Source organism: Mangifera indica, chromosome 5, assembly GCF_011075055.1.
Source record: "Mangifera indica cultivar Alphonso chromosome 5, CATAS_Mindica_2.1, whole genome shotgun sequence".
Classification (NCBI taxonomy): domain Eukaryota; kingdom Viridiplantae; phylum Streptophyta; class Magnoliopsida; order Sapindales; family Anacardiaceae; genus Mangifera; species Mangifera indica.
This window is the reverse complement of record NC_058141.1, coordinates 16,819,580-16,845,295: the sequence shown is the minus strand read 5'-3', so window position 1 is coordinate 16,845,295 and position 25,716 is coordinate 16,819,580. Positions and strand designations below refer to the sequence as shown.

At 35.7% G+C, this 25,716-nt stretch overlaps 5 protein-coding genes across 10 annotated transcripts; 2 read left to right on the top strand and 3 right to left on the bottom strand.

Moving 5' to 3' along the window:
• Positions 1-2,551: 2,551 nt before the first annotated feature.
• Positions 2,552-5,456, top strand: LOC123215567 (uncharacterized protein OsI_027940-like). Of its 2 annotated transcripts, none has more exons than XM_044635722.1 (6): positions 2,552-2,769; positions 3,619-3,805; positions 4,110-4,263; positions 4,376-4,413; positions 4,499-4,565; positions 5,008-5,456. In XM_044635722.1, the coding sequence occupies exons 1-6, from the start codon at positions 2,765-2,767 to the stop codon at positions 5,112-5,114; spliced, it is 558 nt and encodes a 185-aa protein (XP_044491657.1). In that variant the 5' UTR covers positions 2,552-2,764; the 3' UTR covers positions 5,115-5,456. The 2 variants fall into 2 exon arrangements, with proteins under 2 accessions (XP_044491657.1, XP_044491656.1); XM_044635721.1 differs by having other exon boundaries at positions 5,005-5,456.
• A 598-nt stretch (positions 5,457-6,054) lies between these two features.
• Positions 6,055-9,440, top strand: LOC123215569 (WD repeat-containing protein GTS1). The gene is made up of 8 exons (XM_044635725.1): positions 6,055-6,276; positions 6,378-6,585; positions 6,669-6,764; positions 7,054-7,128; positions 7,736-7,850; positions 8,238-8,328; positions 8,576-8,660; positions 8,941-9,440. The coding sequence occupies exons 1-8, from the start codon at positions 6,146-6,148 to the stop codon at positions 9,319-9,321; spliced, it is 1,182 nt and encodes a 393-aa protein (XP_044491660.1). The 5' UTR covers positions 6,055-6,145; the 3' UTR covers positions 9,322-9,440.
• A 124-nt stretch (positions 9,441-9,564) lies between these two features.
• LOC123215568 (probable U6 snRNA-associated Sm-like protein LSm4) lies at positions 9,565-12,446 on the bottom strand. The gene is made up of 8 exons (XM_044635724.1): positions 12,290-12,446; positions 12,101-12,139; positions 11,788-11,829; positions 11,524-11,622; positions 11,324-11,401; positions 10,649-10,688; positions 10,083-10,250; positions 9,565-9,817 (listed from the first exon to the last, which is right to left on the bottom strand). The coding sequence occupies exons 2-8, from the start codon at positions 12,101-12,103 to the stop codon at positions 9,795-9,797; spliced, it is 453 nt and encodes a 150-aa protein (XP_044491659.1). The 5' UTR covers positions 12,104-12,139; positions 12,290-12,446; the 3' UTR covers positions 9,565-9,794.
• Positions 12,447-12,891: 445 nt separating this feature from the next.
• On the bottom strand, positions 12,892-21,397 carry LOC123215564 (DNA mismatch repair protein PMS1). 4 transcript variants are annotated; one of them, XM_044635715.1, is made up of 11 exons: positions 20,754-21,397; positions 20,162-20,485; positions 18,412-19,593; positions 17,405-17,676; positions 17,194-17,320; positions 16,663-16,731; positions 16,439-16,530; positions 15,059-15,124; positions 14,537-14,640; positions 13,532-13,713; positions 12,892-13,234 (listed from the first exon to the last, which is right to left on the bottom strand). In XM_044635715.1, the coding sequence occupies exons 1-11, from the start codon at positions 20,985-20,987 to the stop codon at positions 13,109-13,111; spliced, it is 2,778 nt and encodes a 925-aa protein (XP_044491650.1). In that variant the 5' UTR covers positions 20,988-21,397; the 3' UTR covers positions 12,892-13,108. The 4 variants fall into 4 exon arrangements, with proteins under 4 accessions (XP_044491650.1, XP_044491651.1, XP_044491652.1 ...); XM_044635716.1 differs by having other exon boundaries at positions 16,439-16,512; positions 20,754-21,395; XM_044635717.1 differs by having other exon boundaries at positions 18,412-19,551; positions 20,754-21,395.
• A 182-nt stretch (positions 21,398-21,579) lies between these two features.
• Positions 21,580-25,543, bottom strand: LOC123215566 (thiamine pyrophosphokinase 1). Of its 2 annotated transcripts, XM_044635720.1 has the most exons (7): positions 25,268-25,543; positions 25,010-25,169; positions 24,820-24,916; positions 23,992-24,064; positions 23,624-23,725; positions 23,166-23,415; positions 21,580-22,718 (listed from the first exon to the last, which is right to left on the bottom strand). In XM_044635720.1, exons 2-7 carry the CDS (start codon positions 25,146-25,148, stop codon positions 22,570-22,572), a joined length of 810 nt encoding a protein of 269 aa, XP_044491655.1. In that variant the 5' UTR covers positions 25,149-25,169; positions 25,268-25,543; the 3' UTR covers positions 21,580-22,569. The 2 variants fall into 2 exon arrangements, with proteins under 2 accessions (XP_044491655.1, XP_044491654.1); XM_044635719.1 differs by lacking the exon at positions 25,268-25,543 and having other exon boundaries at positions 25,010-25,258.
• Between the last annotated feature and the right edge of the window lie 173 nt (positions 25,544-25,716).

Here is a 25,716-nt window from a genome sequence, read left to right as displayed (position 1 = left end):
ATTGAATTTTTTGATAATGATCGATAATCTCCAGATGATTTTTCTTCCTCTCCGGCTTTTTCTTCTTTCGACCATGCTCCTTACGGTCCTCCTCGAAGTCGTCATCAACAAAAACGACTTGTTTTCATCGACGACGAAGACGTCGTCTTTATCTCTAGACAAAGATAATTCATTTTCGTCAGAGACAAAGAAGCCGAGAAGGATGGGAAGGAGTACAACCAGAAGGAGTTGTTGGAGAAAGAGACGTCGTTTAAAAATTATCGATCGTCATCAAAAAATTTAATCTAAAAGTTTAAAAACTATAAAAAAAAAATGCAGTTTTTAAAAATTTAAATTAAAAAAAATTATTAATTTTTATAATTTTAAAAAAATAATAATATAATTGATCATCATAATAGGTTTCAAACTGAGAGCATCATAATAGGTGGATAAAGTCCGCTGGCCTGATTAATTCGTCATACGTGACATCAGGTGTTCAGTCGACCAAGGAATGGAGATGCATACGTATTGGACTCAATAACTTGATTAAAGAAAGTCGAAACAAGAAAAGACAAAAGCAGTTGTTGTCCTTACTAAATAATTATAACAAAAAGGAGGACGCAACCGGGGTTCCCAATTCCTGAATTCATGAACATAATAAGCAGTCCCCACTTGACCTGGGTAAAAGCGTTAGAATCACAAGTTCACCTATCAACTGTACCAGTCTGAACAGGAGTAGTTGGGATTCATTTGGTGAGGAATTTGCTTTGATGTATTAATGAGACGTTAAGTCTTCTTCAACTTCAACGCATGTGAAGAATTATTTCGTATACGGCGGCTGGGTTTAGATGGAGGTTGACTCTTTTGATTAAATTCCTTTCGTATTAATCAAGGAAAAACAAACTGTCATAAAATGATACAAAGAATCTAAATCAACAAGTCTTTTAACCTAACTTTGATGGGTATATAAAAAACGTAGAAACGCACAAATTCTTTAATTTTTCAGGAATGTTAGAACCAATTAAACTTGTATTGATGTTACAAAAAACCAGAGTTCCTTCAGGACTTATCCATACTTATTTTAAAAGGTTCTTATCTTTGTCCACTCATTCTTGCGGCTCAAGAAAACAATTAACCATTCATCCACAATTCGTCACACATGGCATCATCAATATAATATGTCAGGCGGCAAAGAAATCTGCCATGGATTTAGAATTATACATTTGTCTTGGCCACGCCACCTAATCGTGGAAAAGTCGTAAAACAGATAAGTTACTTTGATTTTCTTTACTCACAATGTTGTATATATATATTCTAATTTAAAGGATGTTAATTTCATCAGTCACATTCAAATCAAAAAAGAAAAGGACAAGGATGGATACAAAGACAAACCCTGGCCGAGCCATGTGGTTGCGGTGTTTCACAATTATTTAGAGGTGATCTCGCCCGTGAATATTGCAATAATAGTAAAAACGATTATAGAATATTTAAATAATACTTGAACCACTTTTGATGGCATTATAAAAATTTACACATTTGTAAATATATTCTTTGCCAAAAGACTTATTCCCACCCAAGACATTGTGAAATTACAAACTCATAACTTTCAATTTTTTAAAACTCAAACATCTATTTATTACCTAAAATCTATAAAACTTTTTTATTAAAATCAAGGGTAAAATCGTTGTTTTATTATTAATATTTAAAAAATTATAATTTTATCTTATTTTCTTTCACAGGTTTTAAAAACTAATAATTTTACTCTTGCTTAAACATTTCAAGTTTTAAAAAGTGATTATTTTCCCTTCAAACTAAGGTTTTTTTCTTCTCCCCTCTTTGACCATCACTCTATTATTGGCGACTTTCTCTTCCCACCCTCACTGTTGGAATTTTTTGACCAACCACCTTGGAAGCCTATGCGACAAAGAGAAGAGATTCTTCGTCTTGGAAGAGATTGACAAAGAGATGTGTCTCTTTGTTGGACGACCTCCCATGATAGTCATCTAAACAATCCCGTCAGTAAGGATGGGAAGAGGAAAGCGCCAATGACGAAATGGTGGCTAGAGAGGGGAGAAAAGAAAATCCTAGTTGTGGGGGAAAATAATCACTTTGTAAAACTTAATGATTAGATAATGATGAATTTGTTAGTTTTTAAAAACCTATGAAAGAAATGAGATAAAATTATAATTTTTTAAATATTATTAGTAAAATAACAGTTTTATTCTTAATTCTAACAGAAAAGTTTAATAAATTTTTGATCTTGGGTGAATGTTTGAGTTTTTTAAAGTTAGAGGGTACGTGTTTGAGACTTTATTATACTTTAGGTGGGAATAAGTCTTTTGGCCTATATTCTTTATTATCTAATTCCATGCTAAACGGATGGAAATGTTAGCATAATTTCAGAGGATTTATTCATCTTTCCCCAGAAGCCCCATACACTGGGCTTTACATTTAACCTTACCAATTCCGAGCCCACTTGATTACCAACCTTCATCCTCCTAGTTTGAGGCCTAAAATGAATATCTCCCTCTGGAATGAAACCTACATGATTATGCCACAACCGTCAGATCTCATTAATCCATGATCCACCAATCACGAACTCACAATTCCAGTAGTGGTCTGCGCATTCATACCATATTGTCGAAAATATCTAGAAAGTGTTAGAAGTGACCCTTAAATAGGCTTTTTTAGGCTTAAATGTGAACTGTCCATAAAATCGCAAGCACTCGCGCCTCCGAATTCTTGTATCTAGGGTTTTACAGTTTTGTTTCCATTTCTTGACAACATGAGGTAAGCTGTTGCTCTCTTCTCTGACGTAGATTTTATTCTCTTTCTCTGACATTCCGGTTCTACTGATTTACGATTATTTGTTTCTGTTTAATTTGTACAATAATCTGTAAATTTTCCCTTTGCTAACACTTGTTTTAATTGCTAAGCTAATATATATAGCTTTATCTATCAAATCTATCAGGTTGAAGATTTAAATCTAATTAGGGTTTTAGTATATGGAGAAAATTCGAGTAAGGTCAAAAAACTATTTTTGTTCCTCATTTTATGAAATGTGGTTAATCTATAGGCAGTTTCTGTTATGTGTCAGCCAAGTTAGGGTTTTGTGATTTGGTGTGTATTGTATATTTTGTTGTGTAACATTCTATTACCAGTTCCATGAAACTGAAAATTCTGTTAGATTGGTTATTTGCTCCAATTCAGACTTTTCATTTTCTGCTTGATTTGTTAATATTTTTGCTGAGGTTTAGACAGAAAGCTTTAGTAGGGGTTCAAAATATAAACAATTTTGCAATGATAGGATGGTGATCGTGACACATAGCAGAAGTTCATTGGAAATTCACATTAGAGCTTCTTATCTTGTCCATAAATGAATTTTTACGAAAATTTCAATGCAGATAAGTGTGTGTAATCATGGTTGTTTGATGTTGGTGTACATGTGAATTGCTGTACCTTTCTGGTTTGCACATAGTTTAACGTTTCTCCATATTACTTTGTCATCTTTTTTTAGGTAAGTGTCGTGTTCTTTTACTGGTTTAGTAAGGGTCCATACTTCAGATAATGGTTGTATCTCTGTATTTTCACTTCCTTTTGCGGTTTGCTTTCTTTAAAAATGCCCTGTATATATTGTAGCCGTGTTCCTGAGGTAAAGTGGGCCCAGAGGGCAGACAAGGTTTTCATCACTGTTCTGTTGCCTGACTCAAAAAATGCAAAGGTCAATCTTGAGCCAGAGGGAGTGTTTACTTTCTCCGCAAGTGCAGGAGCAGAAAATAACCTTTATGAGATTAAATTGGATCTTTTTGATAAGGTCAATGTGGAGGTAAGAGGGTGCTTCTATCATACTTCCATGGTAATGTTATTGGTTTGATAGGTTGATTGATGGCAGTTAGTTCAAAATCATTCATGTGGAAAATTTGTAAAATAGGGACTTAATATAATGATGCATTCCACTGGGTTATTTAGTTAATTTTGAAATGCATCTACTCTGTGAGTGGTGAGAGAACTCACAGATCTTGTATGTGCATGCATGCTAGTAGTTGGTATTACTGTTATACTGGACAATTTGGTGACACCATTCTCTGATATTTTTGTGTTGTCCTTGCTTTTGTTTCTAATTGGTTTAGGAAAGTAAAATTAATATTGGAGTAAGAAGTATATTCTGCATTTTGGAAAAGTCTAAGACGGGATGGTGGAAGAAGCTATTGCGTGGAGATGGCAAGACACCACATTATATTAAAGTTGACTGGGACAAATGGGTGGATGAAGATGAGGATAATGGTATGCACTATATACTTTAAATTATATGTTTTGCTCCCAAACTTCTGGTTTGGGTTTAGGATTGGAGATATCATTGAGAAATATTTTTAATTTTTCTACTTGTTTTAATTAGGTCTTGGTGATTTAGATCTGGGAGGGATGGACTTTTCGGTATGATTATAACATTTTATTAACATTGCTGTTTTGAACATTTTATTGGGACTTTTTAAACTGATTTTCGCACTATTTTCTGCAGAATTTTGGTGGTATGGGAGGCAAGGGTGCTGATGGAATGGGTGACTTTGAAGATAGTGATGATGAAGGTAAGGATGCTACAAGTCCTTTTTCGTGGATTTGGTATAATCTTTCATCATTCTATTTATGGGATTGGGATGTCTTATAGTACGCAGGTTATGTCGTAACTTATGTGGGTTAAATATAAACAATATTATGATAGTGCTTTATAGACCATTGACAACTATGGTATATACCCGGCCAAAATGTTAATTGGAGCATATTTCATGAAGGACCTTGTACATATACTGAGGTCTTCGAGGTTTATACTTCCTTTGAGAATGCTGTCATATTGCTTGCAAAAATTATAGAACAGTAGGTATATTTGCACACCTGGATCTGCTGTAATCATGCAATTTATATCAGTTCTCCCAGGAAATGGAAGGATAGGCATGGGTTGCTTTCTTATTTTTATAACATTTTTCTAATTGGTTATGAAATACTAACTTTCTGACTGAATGGATCTAGAAGTGGCGAAACCAGGGGAACAAGGTAGTGGCTCAGCATCAGGAGAAAAAAAGCCAAAAGAAGAAGGTGAAAAATCGGAAGCAAAAATAGAAGCTGCTCCAAGCACATGAAGCTGTTGTAGTTTAGAATATCAAATATGCCATAACTATGGTTGCAGCATGGGATAAAATTTTCAGTTGCTCTGATGGGATCAAAGAGTGTGTTTTTTTCCCTAATCAAGTGGCGCAAAAAAATTATTATTCGGTGCACCGTGTGTGTTATAACTTGCCAAAACTATTTAACTTGGATTAGGATGTAGTATTTTTCAGTTGTTTCACGTGTGAGCTCAGTCACATGCGGCATGTCGTGATTGAGAGTAAAACATTAGTTCAGGTCATACAAGCATTTTAAGAACAATTTCATTGTTAAGTCTTACCTATTTATGCTCATGGATTTGCTTGCTGGTTTGTATAGATTTGTGGTTTAAATTTAACCTACTTGGTGATATGGTGAGAACGGGATGCTGTGAATGTGATTGGAGGCAGTATGGGCAGGTCTTTTTTATCATTTGATTTAGCAGCTTAGTGCTTTTTCTGTTTTTACGAAATACGGTAACAGTGTTTATGCCACTGAACTGCTCTCAAGGCACGTTTCTTTAATCACATCAAGCACGCTTGAAAAATTGTCGTAGTATCCATTACTTCGGTTAGGATAGACCGTTGTGATTTGCGCTTTTGGAGTGCATGTAGAAACGATTTGTAGGGTGTTCTTGGAAGTACATAAAAGAGATTAGTTCTGTGTATTTTTATAAACTTGAACTATAAGATCCCAATGATCAAGTGTTTTGAGAATATTTTTAGGATTTTCCCCACTTTACTTAGTATATTGGAACTTTAGCAGTCTCCCGAAAATAAAAGGATGACGGATTGAAGCCGATAAAATTTACCTTTTTTTTAATTATAAATGGTATTTATATTTTATTAAGAAAATAAATTAGAACGAGAACAAGTAACTCGAAATGTGATGACATGGCAGAAACTAACTGGCGGATAAAAGGCAGTCAAGCGAGTATGATTTTACAGGATTACAAACCCTAAAACCTTGATAGGCGAAGGAGGGGGAGTTGATAGCTGAGGCATGAGAAACAGGGAGAGAGCGAGAGATGGAGGAAGACACAGAGATGGAAGTAGAAGAGTGTGTATCACAGAATGGAAATTCAACGAAGAGATTTGAACTCAAAAACTCCATTCAAACCAACTTCGGCGACGATTATGTTTTCCAAATTGTCCCTAAGTAATTCATTCCCTTTCTCTCATTTGTTTCTATCTGAATTTTGATTTTATTGTATTAATTAATCAATTAACTATATTTTTTATTTAAATTATGAACCGAAGGGATGATTGGTCTGTAATGGCGGTGTCACTATCAACCAACGCAGTGAAGCTTTACTCTCCAGTTACCGGTCAGTATTATGGTGAATGTAAAGGTCACAGTGGAACCATAAACCATATATGTTTCTCAGCTCCATCTACTCCCCATGTTTTGCACTCTTGTTCATCTGATGGTACCATTAAAGCCTGGGACACTCGGTCTTTCCGTGAGGTATAGAACTCTTCTCTCTCTCTCTATTTAGTTTTTTTTTTTTTTACACTTTTGTTTGTTTGTTTTAATTCTTAATGTCTCAGGTCTCCAGTATAAGTGCTCCCTCTTCTCAGGAGATCTTCAGCTTCTCATTTGGAGGATCCTCTGATAATCTTCTTGCTGCTGGATGTAATTCAAAGGTTCCATCACTTTCAATATTTACCTATTGAATGTTTTATTATTTACCTTACATTTTTCTTCTTAATGGGGGCTTCATTAAGATATTGGGTACCTGTACCGTTATGAACTGAATACCATTGCATATTTGAAGGAATGATATGCATTAGTTTTGACCTTGGGTTCATACTTCAAAGTTTGTGATTTCAATTTTTCCCTTTTCCTCTGGTTCATCATTGGTGGAATGTTATGTATTCATTTTAAAGACATTGTAATGCTCATTTACTAGTTTTTTTTATTAATCTGGCTCAGATACTCTTCTGGGATTGGAGGAATAAAAAGCAAGTTGCATGTTTGGAGGAGTCACATGTTGATGATGTAACACAGGTCTGTTATGTCTTTGTAATGTGTTTTTATTAGTATTTACTTTTGAAGTGCTTGTTATCCTTGAGGATGATATCTACATAACTTGAATCTGACTTAGCCATATACAGTCAAGGTGGGATATAAATTATCTATTATTGTTAAAATATCTACTTGCATATGAATACAAAAATCAACTATGGCAATTTATGAATTGGTTCTTCAAAATTCCATTCAACTGAATTCCATAGAAATCGTTGTTAGTGTTGAGTTTTGGTGTTAATGCAATGGTTTTGGATGTACTGAATCTGGAGATAATGTGGTGCATGGACACTGCTGTGTTGTGTTTGTGGGAAATGGCTGACATGCCATGCATCTACCAACAGTTGAAATTCTGTATGCAACTTAATACATGGATGATTATGTTAATTATGGTGGACAATTTGCATCTCCATGGTGCCAAGGTCCTGTCATGGCATTACTTAGTGGAGTCTGTGAAGATGAGTCAATTTCGTTTATCTATTTAGTGTTTTTCTTCAATGAGTTAACACTCCCCTGGATATTTCCTGTTTCTTGAATTCATCCTTCAAAATCTGTTTGTATTTCAGAATCGCTCCCTGATTGTTTACAGGTTCAGTTTGTACCTGAACATCAAAACAAGCTTCTTTCTGCTTCTGTAGATGGGTTGGTCTGCGTATTTGATACTGCTGAAGATATCAATGATGATGATCATCTGGAATCAGTAAGTACATATGTTTGTTTAATGGTTGTTAAAAATATTTTGTGAAATTGTGTCAGGTTGGATTTGTGTGGCTCTTTCTGAGGCATGGAACAGAAATCCGATTTTATTTTTTGAAATGTCTTGAAAGCATTGGCTGCACTTTAAAGATTAAGTCCTGGTTCTATGGGTGTATGCCGAAGATATCGTGCCATTATTTATAGTTTACCTAATTCAGTTTACTGTAATAATTACTTTTTAGGTTTTGAGCATGTGTCCAGTGATTATAGTCTTTCTTTATACATTGTGTGTTTTGTTTTCTATTACATGCATCTTTCACGAGAAAGTAAATATTAATTGCTCACAATTTATTATGTAATCATTTATATTTTATGAATTTTGTTGGATTACATAGGTCATCAATGTGGGACTTCTATAGGGAAAGTTGGGTTTTTCGGAGAAACATATCAGAAGCTCTGGTGTTTGACACACATTGAAACTTTAAGGTATCACTCTTCTCTGTAGAGTGATCTATACTTACTGTTGATATTCACAAGAATATTGTAGGGTAAAACTTTTGTCCATCTTGGTGTGCCATTCATAAGCCATGTCTCAGTGGTGTGTTTTATGTTCTACATTCTCCAACTTATAGCCTAGGAACTTCATTAATTTTACATAAATACACTTGTATAGATGTTTTCTTCACTCTGTAGATTTTGCTGATATTTAACTGTAATTTAACGCCACTTGTAGTATTTGGGACTGGAAGGATGGAAAGAATGAAGTCAACTTTGAAAATGCTCGTTCATTAGCCTCTGATAGTTGGACACTAGATCAAGTAAGTTTCATCTCCTAAAAGAATTATGCTCATCTTACGAGATTTGTAAAGGCAAAAGTTCAAAAAACATATTATTTTTTTGTGCTCATTCCATTATTGGTAGATGCATCTTTATCATGAGGTTCAATCACTGCATGTGTGTGTTAATTCTGAAATCTGAAGCTCATTTTCTCTGGGGAATTGCTGTGAAGAATTTCAAGTTCTTCATATTAACTTAAAATTTAGCAAGATTTTGTTCACTGTAACATTTGCCTGACCAATTGCTCCTCTGATTTGGCAGGTTGACTATTTTGTTGATTGTCACTATTCGGAGGACACTGGAAATTTATGGGTTATTGGTGGTACAGTTGCTGGTACAATGGGCTCCTTCCCAGTAAACTATAAAGGAGTGGCATCAATAGGTCATGCTGAAGCAGTCCTTAGGGGCGGACACACTGCAGTTGTTCGCAGTGTGTTGCCAATGTCAAGCATGCAGAGTAGGGCTGCCCAAAGCCAGGGTATTTTCGGTTGGACAGGTGGTGAGGATGGTCGTCTATGCTGTTGGTTGTCTGATGATTCTGGTGACATAAATCGGTCCTGGATTTCAAGTTCAATGGTTATGAGGTCAATGACCACTCACAAGAAAAATCGGCATCATCCTTACTGTCAAGACAAAGATTAAAGTGTTTTGTTCAGTCTTTTTGAGTTTGTTTATTCTGTTGCAAGTTATTTGTGCCATCCTGTGTTGAATTCAATGAAAAGTTTTCTCTGGTAATATTATCAGACCATCTGATTTAACTACGCTTTATACATGTAACAGAAAACTTGATTTTGCTTATTGGTTTGTTGGTGCTTGTAAAAGACTGAATGTGCAATAAAAATTACAATACAGTTCTCTCAAGACACATTGGAAGGCAAAAGAGAATATCAAAAATCATGAAATGGCTAAATCAACTATCATAATTCTGAACCTCACCACGGCAAGAGCGATAAATGTGTGACACAACTTACATACATTTGCTACTAGAAAACCAACCATTACAACTTAAAGAGCCAAAGATTTAGATAAATGAATCACCACGACAGTTCCCTAAAGAAAATGGGCAAAAATGCCTTCAAAAATGGCAAACTCGCCCTTAGTTTTACAGATGCACATCAACCTCGGCCTCTGCCTCCACCTGCCACCAAATTTAAACATCATTTATCCATTAGTTAGACACAATGCATTTTATGATATCAATGAAATGAACAAAAGCAAAATTTATTGATATATTTATCTTCAGTTCTTAAGAGTTCCAGGGTTTAAATGACGTTTCAAAAGTTCATTTTGAAAGAACAGGAAAGAATGTCAAAATTTCTCTTTCACAAACCCGTACATCCCACTTTAACTTTTAGATAAGAAAAACAACTAATTTTTTTCCTCCCTATTTTTGGAAGTCTTACCTCTGCTACCACCAGTCTTTCCACCAGATCCTCCCCTGCCTCGGCCTCCACCAGGACCCTTAAGACCTCCATCATCTAGTCCACGACCAATTCCTTTTGTTTGCCTTCCACCAGGACCATCCTCTCTACCTCTTCCTCTGCCACGCCCAACTCCAGGTGGTTTACGATCTAGAAAGAACAAATTTAGATTTCAACCTTCTTGTGGGGAACAAAGGTCAAATACAACTCAAACAAAGAGCAAAATAAAAAATACACACAGTAATTGCACAAACAGGGTAAGGAAGCACATGACATTCAATAAAGAGGACTTATGAGATAATAAAGAACAAGTAAAATATTTATGTTGATTGCACAGATCTTGACAGTAATCAGTAATTGGAACTGCAACATTCAAACAGGGTAATAGAAACTTAGAATTAGTGGATGCAAAACATTCAACTTTCTTTTCTTCTTTCTTTCTTTTTTTCCACCCCACACACCCCACCCCCCAGATTGATCTCTCTGGAAATAGAGATTAAGAAAAACAATTTTGTACTTGCTCAAAAATACGAGAGAGTAAATCATACCAAAGCGGCTCTTGGTTTCTTCCTGAACTTTATCAATCACCTGAAATGAAAAAGGTAATGATTGAGATTAAAGTCAGCCACCAAAAGTTACTAAGTAAACAGAAAATCAAACAAACAAGAAGAAAAATTGAAATCCACAATATTTAAAATCATCTTTTCCTGGCCAAAATTTCAGGAGAATTAAATTTTAAGATTGTCGCAAGACCATTGTTTAGGTACCACTAAGAGTCTAAGACTTGCTTTATGCTGAACTTCAGATATCACCGTTAAGATTATTTCATATTTTGTAATATTACCAGCAGGGCCGCATTATCGAAAAGAAATACAGCATGAACCTATAATTAGGCTCAGCCAGAGGAGCTATATCTTCACAATACAAATTATAGATCCATCTACCTTTCAACAAAGAAGTGTATAAAGGAACAATACAAAGCCAAATAAAGGTCTTTCAACTAAGCATAGTGAGTATCTGTCAACTCATCAACAAACATGAGACAGAAACATGAATTTATGAGCTGATAACCAGCCAAAAAACCAACTATAATCCCTCAATGAAACAAAATCGTAAAGAAATGCAGTCACCTTATTTTGATAACATAGAAAACAAAGGGAATGAATTTACCAAAGCAAAATAAATCAACAATAGATAATATAGTACGTGCATAGATCAGATACCTCATCAGGAACTCGAAGATACTTAATTGTATTACCACGGATGTAGCATTCGGGCATTCTCCAAAACCTGTCTCCATCCTACATTAAAATTCCAATTAAATCAAGTCTGTCTTAGGCGAAAATAATCTATCTAAACATAACTAAAAAAAGTATGTAAGAAGGAAGAAGAAAAAGATAATATCCTATAAAAGAATAAGTACCTTGGAAGTGCAAATTACTTCACGGAGATGGATGTTCATCCAAGTATCACAATTGACCAAATGCCCATTGTAAGTCTCCCCATTTTTTAGCTCTACCAACTGTGTCAAAACATAACCACTGAAAATTACAAATTATAATAGAAACAACATAAAATAAAGGGGAAAAGAAAAGAAAAGTGAGACATAATTTTCTTTTAAATAAAAAAAATCACACCAAAGTAGATTATAGAGTTGATGACAGAAAAATCAAGACAATTCTCTTACCATAGGATGGCCCTGGGCAGTTTTAAGCAGAGAAAGAGGAAGCTGCAAATTCAGAAATAAATTTCATTAATAAACCTAAAAGGTTCAAATTACAAGAATGAAAACCAAAAAGTCACCCTCTTCTAGGAGCAATGACGATGCAATATTGCTTATAATACGAGAAAGAAGCTAAAACCTCAGTCCTTCCAAGTTTCAAACAACTTTTTGCAAGAACGATGTAAAAACAGAATTGCTAAAAACAACAAAGTTTTCATTGATTCTATATAGAAACAAATGGAGCACAGAGAGAAGGAGAATTAAGAAAGCAGCTTACCATGTTTTCTAGCGCAGAAGCTCAGCAAATACAAACAACCTGAGAGTAAGACAAAGTCAGATAGATGAATATAAAACGGTAGGGAGAAAATTACGTTAAAAGTTAGAAAACCCTAACAAATGTTAAAGATAAAACATAGCCGTAATTTATTTCAAACCCTAAGAAATGAAGAGAAAATTTTGCATATACCTATAGAGGAGAAGGTGAAGTCGTTTTGGATTCGATGCCTCTCCTCTTCTCTCACTTCCTTAATTCTTAAAAACTGGATCGAACGGGTTTTTGCAAAAGACAGTACGGCAATTCACTCAACGACTAAACACAACAGCTGCCTTTTTTTTTTAAATGTCCCACATTTTTCTATATTACTTAGTTGCCCCCCCACAGTTCGGCATTTATAAATAGACCACTTTCTTCGAAGTCACGTGACGTGCAAAGACCCCTCTTCCAGGCAATGATCAGAAATTTCATTAGTTCAGGTAGCTGAGTTCTCAAGTAGGTCTCAAACAGTATTTAGTGTATGAATTTAGATCCTTCGTTGGAAGCTGAAAGCAGATCCGATTCTATACCTACAAGTTATGTGTATAATAACATGGTTAAATATACATCTAAAAAGAATAAAATGAAGGAGAGTCTGCCACTTAATTTAGAAGCAAGAAAAAGCAAGACTCTTAATCAGTAAAAATTGTATCTCTTTGAGGAAATACTGTCAAAAGCGAAAAGCATAGGGCTGTTCAATACAACGTCCAAAGTCCACACAACAATACAAAAGGAAAAAATTATCATGCTAAGCGTTGCTAAAACAAAAAGTTATATAAATATAGAACTGGAAGTACATGTAGGAGATGCCATATATACATTTATAGCCTGTAACTGATTGTATATTGCTACATGAATTTGGGAAATTCAATGAAAACATAATAAAAGAGAACTCCAACAAAATCTATAACCAAACAGTAACCATTCATATATTAAAGCTAAGCCAAGGGCCAGTAGTAACCAAAAGGTCCATCAGCAATCTGCATCATCTTCATTGTAAGTTTTGCGGATGGTTGTCAAATCAACCAAATGACGCATGGTTGGACGACCATGTGGGCAATTCCAAGGAGACTTCAGGTCTGTCAGATGCTCAAGGATCTGCATTATTCAAGTGAAACAATGTAAAAACAATTACTTTTCTCTATATCCTCATTAATGACAACTCATCCACCAAAAAAAAAAAAAAGAGAGATAAAAAATGATATCTGAGCCACATGGGTAGTTACGCTTCAGAAGCTTAAGTAAATTCAAAGGATACTTTCAGTTATTCACTGAAAACTCTAAAAGTTTACACTTGATTGTGAATATTTTAAGTGATCAAATATCCAGACTCAACCGAGCAAAAATTTTCAAAAGCTAGCTTTTCATGGTATAACTCAGGATATAAGTTATTACCTTCTGCATCTCATTTCTTCCTAGAGCATCTCCAATCCTAACAGATGATTTGCATGCACGGGAAGCCAGCATTGCACGAACTCTAGATGGGCAAACAGAATCTGCAGTGTCCATTTTGTAAGAACTGATAATTGAGCATTCCCCTTCACTATCAGCAAGAGAAGAAATCAGGTCCTTCACATCTGCATGAAGGAATGTGAACAATTACTTTCTTCAGAGTCAACTGTGATAGTCTCACATACTCAGACAGAAAAGCAGGTATGCTGCGGTCTAACATAAAGATATATGGTTTGTTTCCCATAGACTAGCATGTTGCTTGAAGCAATTGCTTGCAAAATGTTAGGTGGACTTAACATAATGTCATTTCTAGAAAGAACAAGCACTGATGATCCGCTTTCTGGAAGACTAATAACAAGGTAATGTGTTGGGTTTAATATATTGGGCTAAACCCAGTAGAGGCCATCCATCATCTATCACATGTATAAAAGGAGAGAGGGAGCTGAGGAGACAAAATCATTTTGTGGTTTGGGCTATGCTACCTCTAGCAAGGGGAGAAGTGTTTGCTCTTCTGTCTAGACTAATCCGTTCATATCTCCTACATAGTATTGGAAGTAAATGCAATATACTCCAAACCTTCAGGATGAAGTGCAAATAACCCTCACACAGCTTGATCTAGATTTCTATCAATTTTTAAGGAAAAAGAAAAAGAATTTAAAGATAAACTCTAACACACGTCTGAAAGTATATACAGGTCTATCCCACGTCTCAATATCTTTTAAGATGACACCAACGGGAAACAAAGTTCCAATCACAAAATTTATCCATTTTGTCAGTTAAAGCGAGATACAGCCACCGACATTCCAGAACAGGTGCACCTGAACAGACTGTCATCTTGAAAGGTGCAGCTCAGTTTTCTTAAAAATTATAGTTTAAACCATCAAAATACAAAACAAAAGAAAGCCCAAAATTTCCCAAAAAGACATGAGAAAATTAAGCAACAACTACCTTCAACTCCAAAAGTTATGTTTTTACTGAAGGGAACAGCTTTAAGTTTAAAACGTTGCCCTGTCAGAGCTAGTGGATCCTCCTCCAAAGCAAATCCATTTTTCCTGGAAATTCAATAAACCAGAAAGTGTGTCACTATCATTTAATTGTAGACAGTATCAGGAATTTTTGTCTGATATTGAAAGTAAAGCTGAATGACAATAGAAATAGAAAATAAACCTATAAAGCATAAGAATTGTGACTACTTAATGTCAGAATCTTACATTCAATTCTAAACAGAAAGTGCAAGAACCTATAAAACTGTTCAAAAGAGGATCCATTTCAAATAATATTTAAGGCTTAAAACATATATTAACAAACAAAATAGCAAAGCTATGATGAGCATAGATAAGTGGAACAAAACAGCTCACTTTAAGGATCTCAGATAAAACTGCTCAATATCATAGAAGGTAGAGGAAGATAATGGAATCATTAAATTGATAAGAAAAAAACGTAAGGAAAGACGTTGAAATTAGTGAGCACCTTATTATGTCCATATGCATTGAAGCAACAATTTCTTCTTCAGGAGTTAACTCCAACCTCAATGGCCTACATATAAAAATGGGAGATAGAGCTGAGAATCTGATGTCAAACACAAGATTGAAAGCAATAAGCAGAGAAATACCATTAAATCAAGTGAAAAATAAAACAAACAGTTCAGTTCACTAAAATGCTATAATTATTGCATAATTGAGAATGAATGTGTTAGGACTCATGTATATTTTTCTCGTTGGAAAGAAGTGAAGAAAAGAAACAGAGCAGGTGGCAGCAAGGGATTGGAGCAAGTAGAACAGTCAGCAATTATTTTATTGCAAGGTCAATTTGAAGAAGAAAAGCAACGTGGCACAGGCTTGGAGAGGAAGCAGTTGGCAACAGAGAAAAAAGGAGAAAAGGCAACTGCAGGACCAGGGATGGCATGGGACTCGAGACAGAAGGAATGTAGGGAGAGTACAGGCCTCTCGAAAGCCTGAAGTGAACAGTGCACGTGAATATTTTGCTGTGTAATTGTTGTTTGTTCTTAGTTTTGCTTTTGTTGTAATCCTTCGGTTGAAATGTGGAAATTACGGCTTGTATTGTGATAACTCTTGCGACTTTATTGAATCTGAATGAATACAACAAGTGTTCTGTTTTGATCCATTTACATTTATATTTAGTTACACTTCAACTGTGAGCGGTGATTGTGAAGTTTGGGGGCTTGAAATTGGCTGCTGAGGAGTCTGTCAAAGGGAATTGTTGACGCTGGAGAAACATTCATACAGGTATCTATCAGAATGATTGTCCATGATCAATGGGTTTCAAATACCATTCCACCACAATATAAATAGTAAACAAAAATCTATAGCTAATTCCTTAATCCAAGGGGAAAACGAAATCTTACTCCAAAATACACTTAATGAAGCACCAACAAGCTGAACTAGTAAAGCATTGCTGCAGTGCAGTGTTTTCTATCTTGTGTGCAGGGTGAATGTGAGTGTATGTGTATGAGAGAGAGAGAGAGAGAGAGAGAGTAAAGTCATAAACCATAAACATGAGATATGAAGAAGAGAGTAAAGTTGTGTTTGCATGGTGAGAAAATAATAATATCCTAACCCCTTCACTTAGAAAGTGGGACCTAAAGAGATGTCTGGGCCTTTGCTTAATTGATTTGTTTTGTTTAAAAAATAAATAAGGCATTTTTATTCTATAGTTTATTTAATTTAATGAGATTTGTAGTTGGAAAACACAGGGTAAACAGCGGTTAACCACTAATTTTTAAACTATACATTGATAAAGCAAAATCAATACCAGCAGATATTCCAGAAAACAGAAAGAATTTCACTATTAGTAACATTAAGAATTAGATAAAGATGACAAACTCCTTACCGAAGCAAAGGCTGCTGATTCAAGGTGGTTGATTCTGACAAACGCTCAAAATTGTATTTCTCATCAGCAGCATGCTGAGAATAAAGTAAAAGCTAAATACAAAGTTACATACCATTGGAAATACATATAATCACAAGATGATATCTTGTAAGCCTATCCATTTTAAATTCGCGAAAAGCATGCAAACATCCAGAAAATGAATCCAGAAGCTGGCTAAAATTTACCTGATCCACAATAAATAAATCACTGTCTAGCTTCCCAATGATAAATCCAAGATTGAATTGCCCAATCACCTGCAAAACTAGAACTAACTTTGGTAACCAATAAATCACAAAACTTCTTCCATAAAGGTATTTATACAGGAAAATTAGCTGCCTGTGTCTTAGATTTAGGACTAAATAAGAGGCTAGGCTGAGTACCCAAACCAATTAAGGACCATTAAAAAGGGACCAATCATCAAAATCTGAAAACTCTTATATTAAAACTTCTTAGAAAAAAATTTCCCTTCTGTTTAACCATATCTGCAGGTCAACTGGGGTAAAGTTGTATCTTGGGTGCTCCATGAAACCCTTGTATATCCATAAGGAATAATTGGTCAGTAAAATATTTTTCACGAGGAACCAGGCTCTCCACATCAAAAGAAAACGAAAATTTAATAAAAGAAAAAGGCCACGCAGTCAAGTAAACCTGGCTAAAGAAAACTCACACAGTCAAGCATGCAGGAATATAAACAAAATGATAATGCATGAAATCACCTTCATTCTACCAAAGTCATCTTTTCTAAAGAGTCTTTCCAGTTCAGTAGTTGCTGCCGCTAAAGCCCCTGCTTTACGCTCCTCGTTTTCTGGTTGAGACAGCTCTAGTGTTGCAGCAGCATAGCACCTACACCAGAAACCAATAAAATTAAAATAAGTGCTGAAATATATTGTTTTTTTAATTTTCAAATTAAGCTGCCCTCATATAGACCTTCTCATCTTTACACTTCCAGACATGAAACTGCTAGAATGTGTTCTAAACAGCCTTTGCTGCCTCCTACTCCTTAATTCTTCAAAACTAAATTGCAAGGTAGAACATATCACTAGTCCAGAAGAAGTCAGTGGAGCATCCAGCTGCGATCCAGAACACTTTAAAGAAGATGCCACAGCTGGAAGACATGAATTTTTTTGGAGACTCTTGCTAGATGAAGTAATTGATGGTGAAATAACAAGAGGCATGACTTCTTGTTGAGTGCCTAAGTCCTGCAAATGTACAGTCAAACAGAGAATATAAATATTTAAGCTACAATTGGTGGACACTAAATCAACAATAAGCTCTTGAAACAACAATGTAAATACTTGTATGATTCATGAGATACAATGAGAGAAGGCCCTTAGACCTTGCATTGTGCAAGGTCATATATACAAAAGGATATGATAAAATCTCAGATAGCCCTTTTAAGATAAAAATATATTGACACACTCTTCTCTTAACAACTCCCGTAATCACCAACATGTGCACCACCCATAATTCCCATTCCAGCAAACCACAAATCAAAAACTCATTCTGATTCTTGCAGGTGCCCATCAGGCTAAATCCCATCAAGGTAACCAATGAGCTCACAGTTTAGTTTTTAATAGGATTTTGCAATGCGATTAATACCAGTTAAGTCAAGAGGAACAAGAAGAAGCTTGAAGAGGAAACTCTATAAGACTAGTTTTTCATCCTTGTCCAGCATGTGACAAGGGTGAAAGATGCGCTCTTTTACTAGATCCTGGCAAGAGATGAATGTTAGGATTGAACAATTTATTGGTGAGTTCTCTTCTAGTTAGTACTTGTGACAAATATAGAAGAACATCATTTTCCAGATCAAAAAGTATCACCGCATCATGATAAGCTGCCGCCTGAATGGGGGATAACGGGTTGTTCACCAGTATAAGAGTATGTTCCACCTTCATATAGAGCACAAATTATCAAAATAGAACAGCACTACATACCTCTCCAGGTCTTCCATCAGCACTGGCTTCAGAAGAAAGAGGATTTTCAATTTCCTTAAAAACCTTGTCTGTTCTAAGGCACTTAAATGGCTCATCCTTGTTAACCTCAGCAGAATCACCACCCAAGTTATACTTAACTGGGGACATTGTAGCCGCAGCAGAACTGGTCTTCAATTGACATTGAAGGCTCTGATTTCTTAAAACAGGCACTTCAGATAATGTTGTACCAATAGATTCATACTTCCTCTTACTCACAGTTACAAATTTGCTAATTGATGACTGAATACTGCTTGAATGACTATTTGACTCTCTATTTTCAGCAACTATTTTCTCAATCACTTTGGAAGAGGATGGAGAATATTTCGGAAAAATGTCACCCTTCTTATTGTCATGTGCTCTGAGGGTGAAGTCCTTCAAAATTAAGTTTTCATTGGTACAATGGACTGATCCTTCTATGCCATGTGAGTGCTGAGTATCAATTTTGATTTTCAATGGAGCAATGCTCCCTGAAGTTTGCTTCTCCTGAACTTCTTTGGACGTAATTCCAACTGCAGATAACTGTTCTACCATCACAGTAGATTTCTCATGTGTAAAACAAAACTTAGAGCTATCTGCTTGCCTTGAATGCTCTTCGACTTTATTAACAGAATAACTGGTATTGCCTTGGGAATAGATCTGCTGTAAACCCTCTCTTAGAACATGTAATATAGTGCATTCATCAGAAAGGAATATTTTTCTTTTGTCAGGAGTCACATTGACATCACATGCTCTAGTAGGGACAATAAAATTCATAATCGCAATGGGATATTGTCGTGAGTTTGCACCTTTATATAACTCATTAACTAGTTTGCTGACTTTAGGCAGATCTACAGGTCGTCCATTCACAAAAAAATATTGCCTGTCTCCCAAATTGCGTCCATTGCCCTGTCCAGGCTTGGAAAGGAAACCTTCAACCTTGCAACAGTCTGATACACATATAGTCACAGGCTCTAAGCAGCTGAAAGTGTTCATTCCAAACACTGTTATGATGTTATCTCTAAGGGAACCAGTCCCTTGTGTTTTAAGTACCACAGATTTCACATTTCTTCCAGTGGTGTTGGTGCAGACCAATCGAACTCCTTTCGCAATAAGCGCGTAGGCCTGATAATTAAAAATAAAAAGCAGTGAAGAATATTCTACCATCTGAAAAAACACAGAGATAACATATAAGAAAATAGTGGCATCCCTAACCAAGTAAAACTTCACTCTTGCTAAATTTGTAATTCTAGACATGGTAATGCATCACTGCAACAAAATAATAAAAGCCGTAGCAATCACAGGAAACTAAAACATTGCATAGAAGAATATTCAAATCTCTATAGCACAAGGTAGCTCCAATCATAACATTAAGACACATGTTCTCACAACATTATGTACCAATTTTTATAAGGGAAGCAAGACATGAACAATGATCCCAAAGAAATTCGCTATCACTCCTCAAGGAACAAAATCCTAAAGTTTCATGTCTCTTATATGAATATACAAAACTAAGAATTTGATAAAGTGAACTCAAATGACATAGTATATAACTAAAGTGGGTCAGAATTTAATTTATAACCAATAAGATTGACTTAAAGTTGTACTTCGAATCAATAGATTAGCAACAAAATCCTATATTAAATAAACTTATGACAAAATTATTTGGACCAAAAAAAAAAAGAGAGAGAGAGAAATCGGTACTGCTACAAGTTTATTGGAAAGATGGACTCACATTTAACAAAGAAATTAGCTTTCCATATTCCTTGCGTATGTTGCGACTAAATTCTTTGCTTCGAACGGGTAAATTTGAGAATAATTTCTGAATGGTGACAGTGGTACCAATTTGACGTGCAGTTTTCTTCTCAGCTGTTAGTAGACCTGAATGGTCAAAAGTCAAGTGCGTTGCAACTGACTCATTTTTCGTCCTTGTTTCAACAGTCAAATTCCCTAATGCACAAAGTGAACTCAATGCCTCCCCTCTAAAACCAAACGTTGACAGAGACTGAAGATCTGGAAAATCTGCCAATTTGGAAGTATGGTGCTTAAGTGCTAGAACCTGCGACGAATGAGATACATTACAAATTCCGAAAAAACAGACCTTATCAAAATTTACAACAGTTCTATAAATAAAATGCTTGCCTATCATTTACTAACTGATGGTAAACCCAAACCTTGAAATAGGCCATAAAGTATAGAGCCTTAAGGATATCAGAAACAGCATGCAAAAACCGCACCGCAAGCAACATTGAACTAACAGTACTTCATAAATATTCTTAAATTTGTGAAATAACAAATCTTCTCTTAAGAGTAATTTTGACAAGCACCTTGAAATTATTGGGTGAAATGCCACAGCCATTGTCGATAACCTGGAAAGACTCAGCGCCGTGCTCTTTCAATGCTATTTCGATGCTGGTTGCACCGGCGTCTAAGCTGTTTTCAACGAGCTCCTTAACGGCGGATGATAGGTCCAAAATGACTTGGCCGGCGCAGATTCTATGAACCACACCTTTATTTATGGGTCTGATGATCGGTGATATAGTTAAGGTTTCTGATTCCATTGAAGCGCTAACTATAACGATGATATTCGTCAAACCTTAGACTGTGAACTCAACAGTCATGAGCTCATACCTCGATACAAAGTTAATGCAGGAATGTTGTGGAAAAGACCCTACAATGAAAAATTAGAGGGAGTGCTATTCTGGGCACAAGCAGGTTAATCTACGGTAAGAAGTTACCATAATGGTTAGAGTAAGGGTTAAATATCTAGACTAATCGACCAGATCGCTAACCTTGAAGCTTTTGCCGCCAAAAATTGAAGCCAGTCGGACGTAAGCCCGGCCAGCCCGAGCCCCGATAAAAAAATGTTTCAAATTAAACAAAATTCGGTACTATTGATCTGATGGATGAAACAAAAGGTGTGAACTCATTTCATCACACTTTGGATGAAAAATAGTCAAAATGATTCCCAAACCAATTAAAACATACATTCCATTACACACTCACAATTTAATAGTCTTATTAAAATTAAAGGTCATCAAATCTAATAGTTCATTACAATTTTAGATAAAAAACTTAAATTCAAACTTTATCATATTTATTAAATTCTAAAAAATTTACTTTACCCAAAAAAAGAATTGATTGGGTATAGAATTTCCAACATCAAATGTAAATCATATTTAGTTATATAACAAATAAATTACAACTTTCAGTATAAACAAACATACAAATGGTCTCTACTTTCTTGCTGCTGCATCAGGCCACAGCAAGTTAGATCATGATTACTTATCAAGAAGGCGAAAGGACTATTTCCCACCCCAAGTATGCTATAATCTTAAAGTTCCCCCATTAACTTTGAAAATCTCATTTATCCACCCGTGAATGGTTAAAATTAACAGAACTCTAACCTCTTAAAATTTTATCTCTCCCCCCCCCCCCCCCCCCCTAACCCCTAAAAACTAACCATTTCCCCCTAAGTCAAGTTTTAAAAAATAACATTCCTCCCCTAAGGTTTAGTTTTCAATCCCAGACGCCATCGCCAATGACGAAGCTTTCCTGACACACCACTATGCTCCGATGACCTCTCTTCTCTTCTTTGGAACGTCGATCGGCCTAGATCTAGGGTCGTCTTCATCTAGAAAGTTGAAGAGTTTCGTCGGGAGATGAAACTCTTCGTCTTCCCAAACGAAGATGACGACCTCGTCTTCGTCTGGAAAAACGAAGAGCTTCGTCTCCTGATGAAGCTCTTCAACTTTCCAGACGAAGACAACGCCAGATCTAGGCCGATTGACATTTCAGATAAGGGAAGAGAGGCTACCAGAGCATGGTGGTGTGTTGGAAAAGCTTCGTCGTCGAATTTGGCATCGAAGATTGAAAACTAAACCCTAAAGGGGAATGCTATTTTTTAAAACTTGACCTAGGGGGAAATGATTAGTTTTTAAGGGTTATGGGGGAAAATGGATTAAATTTTAATTTATTTTTAATATTATAGATAAAATAATAATTTTATCCTTTAAACTGTTAATTTTAATAATCCATAGGTGGATAAATGAGATTTTCAAAGTTAACATGGGAAAACTTGGGAAAATAGCATACCTTGGGTGGGAAATAGTCCTTTGGCCTATCAAGAATAAAAAAAGTTGATCAAGGACAACTTGTACATTTGCAGACTATGGGCTTCATTTTAATTGATATCGTCCAAAGAAGATCTGAGCCAGATTTCACAGTTACTTTCTCTCCTTTTGCAATATTGGATGTACTTATTAAGCCACCGAATCTCATCTCTGTATCATCTGTTACAGAAATATCAGTAAGCTTGAGTGCATCATAGTCCAGTACCCAAATGACATGAGCAGTTAACCAGAAAAAAGAAAAGGCAAATTTTGCATGAATGGACATAAGTATCATCACTAATTCAGTATCATACCAAATCCACAGGTATCCAGTAGTAAAATGATGATCAAGAAAGAACTTCAACTACAGGTACAGGGTCAAGATGCCTTGATTGAACATGCTTCAACGTAAATAGAGACCAAATAACTCGATATCCATCTTTCCCCACCCCAAAATGCCTCTATTTATATTCCACTCAGTTAAATTTCAGGCTACTACCAATTCATGCACTATCTCATGCCATAAACGGTTACCAGATTAACCTAAAAGAAGAACGATCTGGCACTCACCTTTCAGCCCAGCACAAAGTAGAAAAGTATGAAATAATGTGTTTGCAATATACTCACCAAGATCCCATTGCAGCCCAGTCGTTGAAGTTCTGCCAGACGGTGATCCAATTGGAATGAGTCCACAATGTGGACCCTCAACAGAATATTGGATATATATCTCATGGCGGTGAGTCTTTGGAAGAAGGTAGATGAGGCAATCATCAGATAAAAGTATTATGTGCATGGTTGAGAATTTATAAAGAACATTGATATTTCCAGCCTCATGGTCAAACCGTCCACCAAGTGCACCAGCAACAAGAATGCAGAGCTGCCCAGGAACACAAAGTATTTACAATGCCATCCAAACACACATTAAACCAATGATTTTCAACACATTCAAGATGCATGAGGTACAGAAATATTTGAATTAGTCAGTCCAACCCACTTCCAATGACAAGTTGATATGATATTATTAATGATAGATATAACAGGTATCTAAGAAATATATGAACTTAAAGGAGCCAAACATAACTTACATTAGACTTCTCCAGGTTCGGTGTGAAGTCCTGAATATACGCTACACATTTATGTAGATCTGTGGTGTCCTGATCATGAGATTCGTCAATTACCTTTGTTCCCTGCATAAAAGAAGCATGAACATCTAATGGCCCCAGCACCATATATATACAAAACATAGTACCACAATAATGCAGGATTCTCAAAAAGAGAAACTCATGCCCCAAAAATAGAACATTAAAAAAATAACACGCCAACCTTGCAGTATTAATCATTTGTGCTTTCATTTATGTTTAAAGTAAACAAGAAGTAGAAAATTAATGGAAATCATAACCTAGAATGATCACGGAAAACACTATCTAGAAAGCCACGCAAAAGGTTAGCTTACCGAGCTAGTATAAAAATCCAGTACTTCTGTTCGGATTGAATCCATGTCTCCTTTGATGAGGTCTGGCTTGTACCTAATAGAAATCTAATAGTTAGGGTAACGATATGATCTGCTCCACATAAAAAGCAGTGGCTCAAAGATAGAAAGACAGGAGTCCATGTCAACTCAAATCAAGGTGATAAAAAGCATATAAAACCCTATAAAATTCAGGGTAATCTGTTGTGTTCATGCTCCAGAGGAGGCTCCGTAATATGATTGTTAGTATTGAAGCATTTAATTCAAGTCAATATTTCAGTTGAAATTATCAGCAAATTAAGCACAAAATGTAACAACAGTTGCTCTATTATGTTCGTACTGGATTAGCTACAAGGTTTTATTTAAAAAAGAAAAAAAATTTTCATTTGCTTTCCCGTAGGATTTTTAAGGCTTATTGGCACCTATTTAAAGCCTTTTTCTCATCATTAGCGGTCAATATTCGCGACATGTCCCCTTTAAATGGCGTCCAGTTAATATAGCCAGACAATATATTTTTCTTAATACTGGTATACCAAATCACTGTGAAACATTTACACAACAATATACAATCAATTCGATAAAGAGAAACTAGTCCATAAAACGGAAAAGAAGCCAGAAAAACATAACATATTTGAAAAAGAAGGATGAAAAGGATTGATCATTTTCAGTTGGAGTAACTCGTATTAGTTTCCTCGAGAAACATGAAGATAGGCAGAACCACGCAAGGAAATATTCAAAATAACAAACATAAATTCTAGGTCTAAGAAAGCAAAGAACTAGATAGCAGATTTAAAAAGCAAAACAAAGAAAAACCTGTTTCGAACATCAGAAGCATCTTCATGAGGAAATAATTGAGGGAATTCGTCGTACACACGGTTAGCGCCTCCATCAGCACACAAACGTAGTTGTGCTTTATTATGCAAAATCAAACAACTAAAACCTCAAAACGAATAAAACAAGCGAGAGTAAGAATGAAAATGATAATGATAATGAGAACAAGTACCGTGCTCCCAAAGAAGCGGAGCGAATCTAGGGAGGCGTTGATTAAGCAGGACAAGAGCGTAGGTCACAGAAGGATGGTGAGCGTCCGATGGGTTTACGGGAAGGAGGAAGGTAGATGAATGAATCATGGCCTCCATCATACAAGACTTTCTGTTTGATTACCGCACCACCGCACCACATCCACACAAGCACAAATTAAAATAATAATAATAATATATTTGAATGACTACGAATTTGGTATCCACACACACACGCTCACGTTTTCCAAAAATAACCCCCATCGAAGCATCTGGTTCTGCAAACAAAAGGATCTCACGAGATTTGCACGCATGATAGAGAAACTTAAACCTCTAAACGTCAATGGTCAAAATTAATGCCGATTCAGTGGACATTGGCCCGTCTCCATGCCATGAATATATGAGATTTATACGTTTTCCAATTCCTTCTGTGAAAAAAATTATCATCCCTCCTCTCTACAAGGCATATGGATTTTAAAATTTTAAAGACTGCAAATGGAACACACTCACCAATAAACTTGTTTTACCAGGGAATTCCAAAACTAGACAGCCTTTAAGAAAGAGCGCGAATTTAAAACTAGCAAAGCCTAGTTGAACTGACGGTGAAATTTGCACTTCGACACTACGCAGGGAGTAAAGGAAAATTCGAGAACAGACACCAATAGATTTTTTTCTTTTTTTTTACTTTTTG

Coding starts and splice junctions, on each gene's coding strand:
- LOC123215567 (XM_044635721.1), top strand. Junction 3,806..4,109: donor TTGATAAGGTCAATGTGGAG/GTAAGAGGGTGC, acceptor TAATTGGTTTAG/GAAAGTAAAATTAATATTGG. Junction 4,414..4,498: donor TGGGAGGGATGGACTTTTCG/GTATGATTATAA, acceptor TATTTTCTGCAG/AATTTTGGTGGTATGGGAGG.
- LOC123215569 (XM_044635725.1), top strand. CDS start 6,146: ATGGAGGAAGACACAGAGATGGAAGTAGAAGAGTGTGTATCACAGAAT. Junction 6,586..6,668: donor ACACTCGGTCTTTCCGTGAG/GTATAGAACTCT, acceptor TTAATGTCTCAG/GTCTCCAGTATAAGTGCTCC. Junction 7,129..7,735: donor ATGTTGATGATGTAACACAG/GTCTGTTATGTC, acceptor GATTGTTTACAG/GTTCAGTTTGTACCTGAACA.
- LOC123215568 (XM_044635724.1), bottom strand. Junction 11,402..11,523: donor AAGTAATTTGCACTTCCAAG/GTACTTATTCTT, acceptor ATTTTAATGTAG/GATGGAGACAGGTTTTGGAG. Junction 10,251..10,648: donor AGAAACCAAGAGCCGCTTTG/GTATGATTTACT, acceptor TGTTCTTTCTAG/ATCGTAAACCACCTGGAGTT.
- LOC123215564 (XM_044635715.1), bottom strand. CDS start 20,987: ATGGAATCAGAAACCTTAACTATATCACCGATCATCAGACCCATAAAT. Junction 17,321..17,404: donor GGAAGTGTAAAGATGAGAAG/GTCTATATGAGG, acceptor TTTCTGGTGTAG/GTGCTATGCTGCTGCAACAC. Junction 16,732..17,193: donor ATGACTTTGGTAGAATGAAG/GTGATTTCATGC, acceptor CTAGTTTTGCAG/GTGATTGGGCAATTCAATCT.
- LOC123215566 (XM_044635720.1), bottom strand. CDS start 25,148: ATGATGGAGGCCATGATTCATTCATCTACCTTCCTCCTTCCCGTAAAC. Junction 24,065..24,819: donor GCTTCTGATGTTCGAAACAG/GTTTTTCTTTGT, acceptor GATTTCTATTAG/GTACAAGCCAGACCTCATCA. Junction 22,719..23,165: donor TGGGCTGCAATGGGATCTTG/GTGAGTATATTG, acceptor TTTCTGTAACAG/ATGATACAGAGATGAGATTC.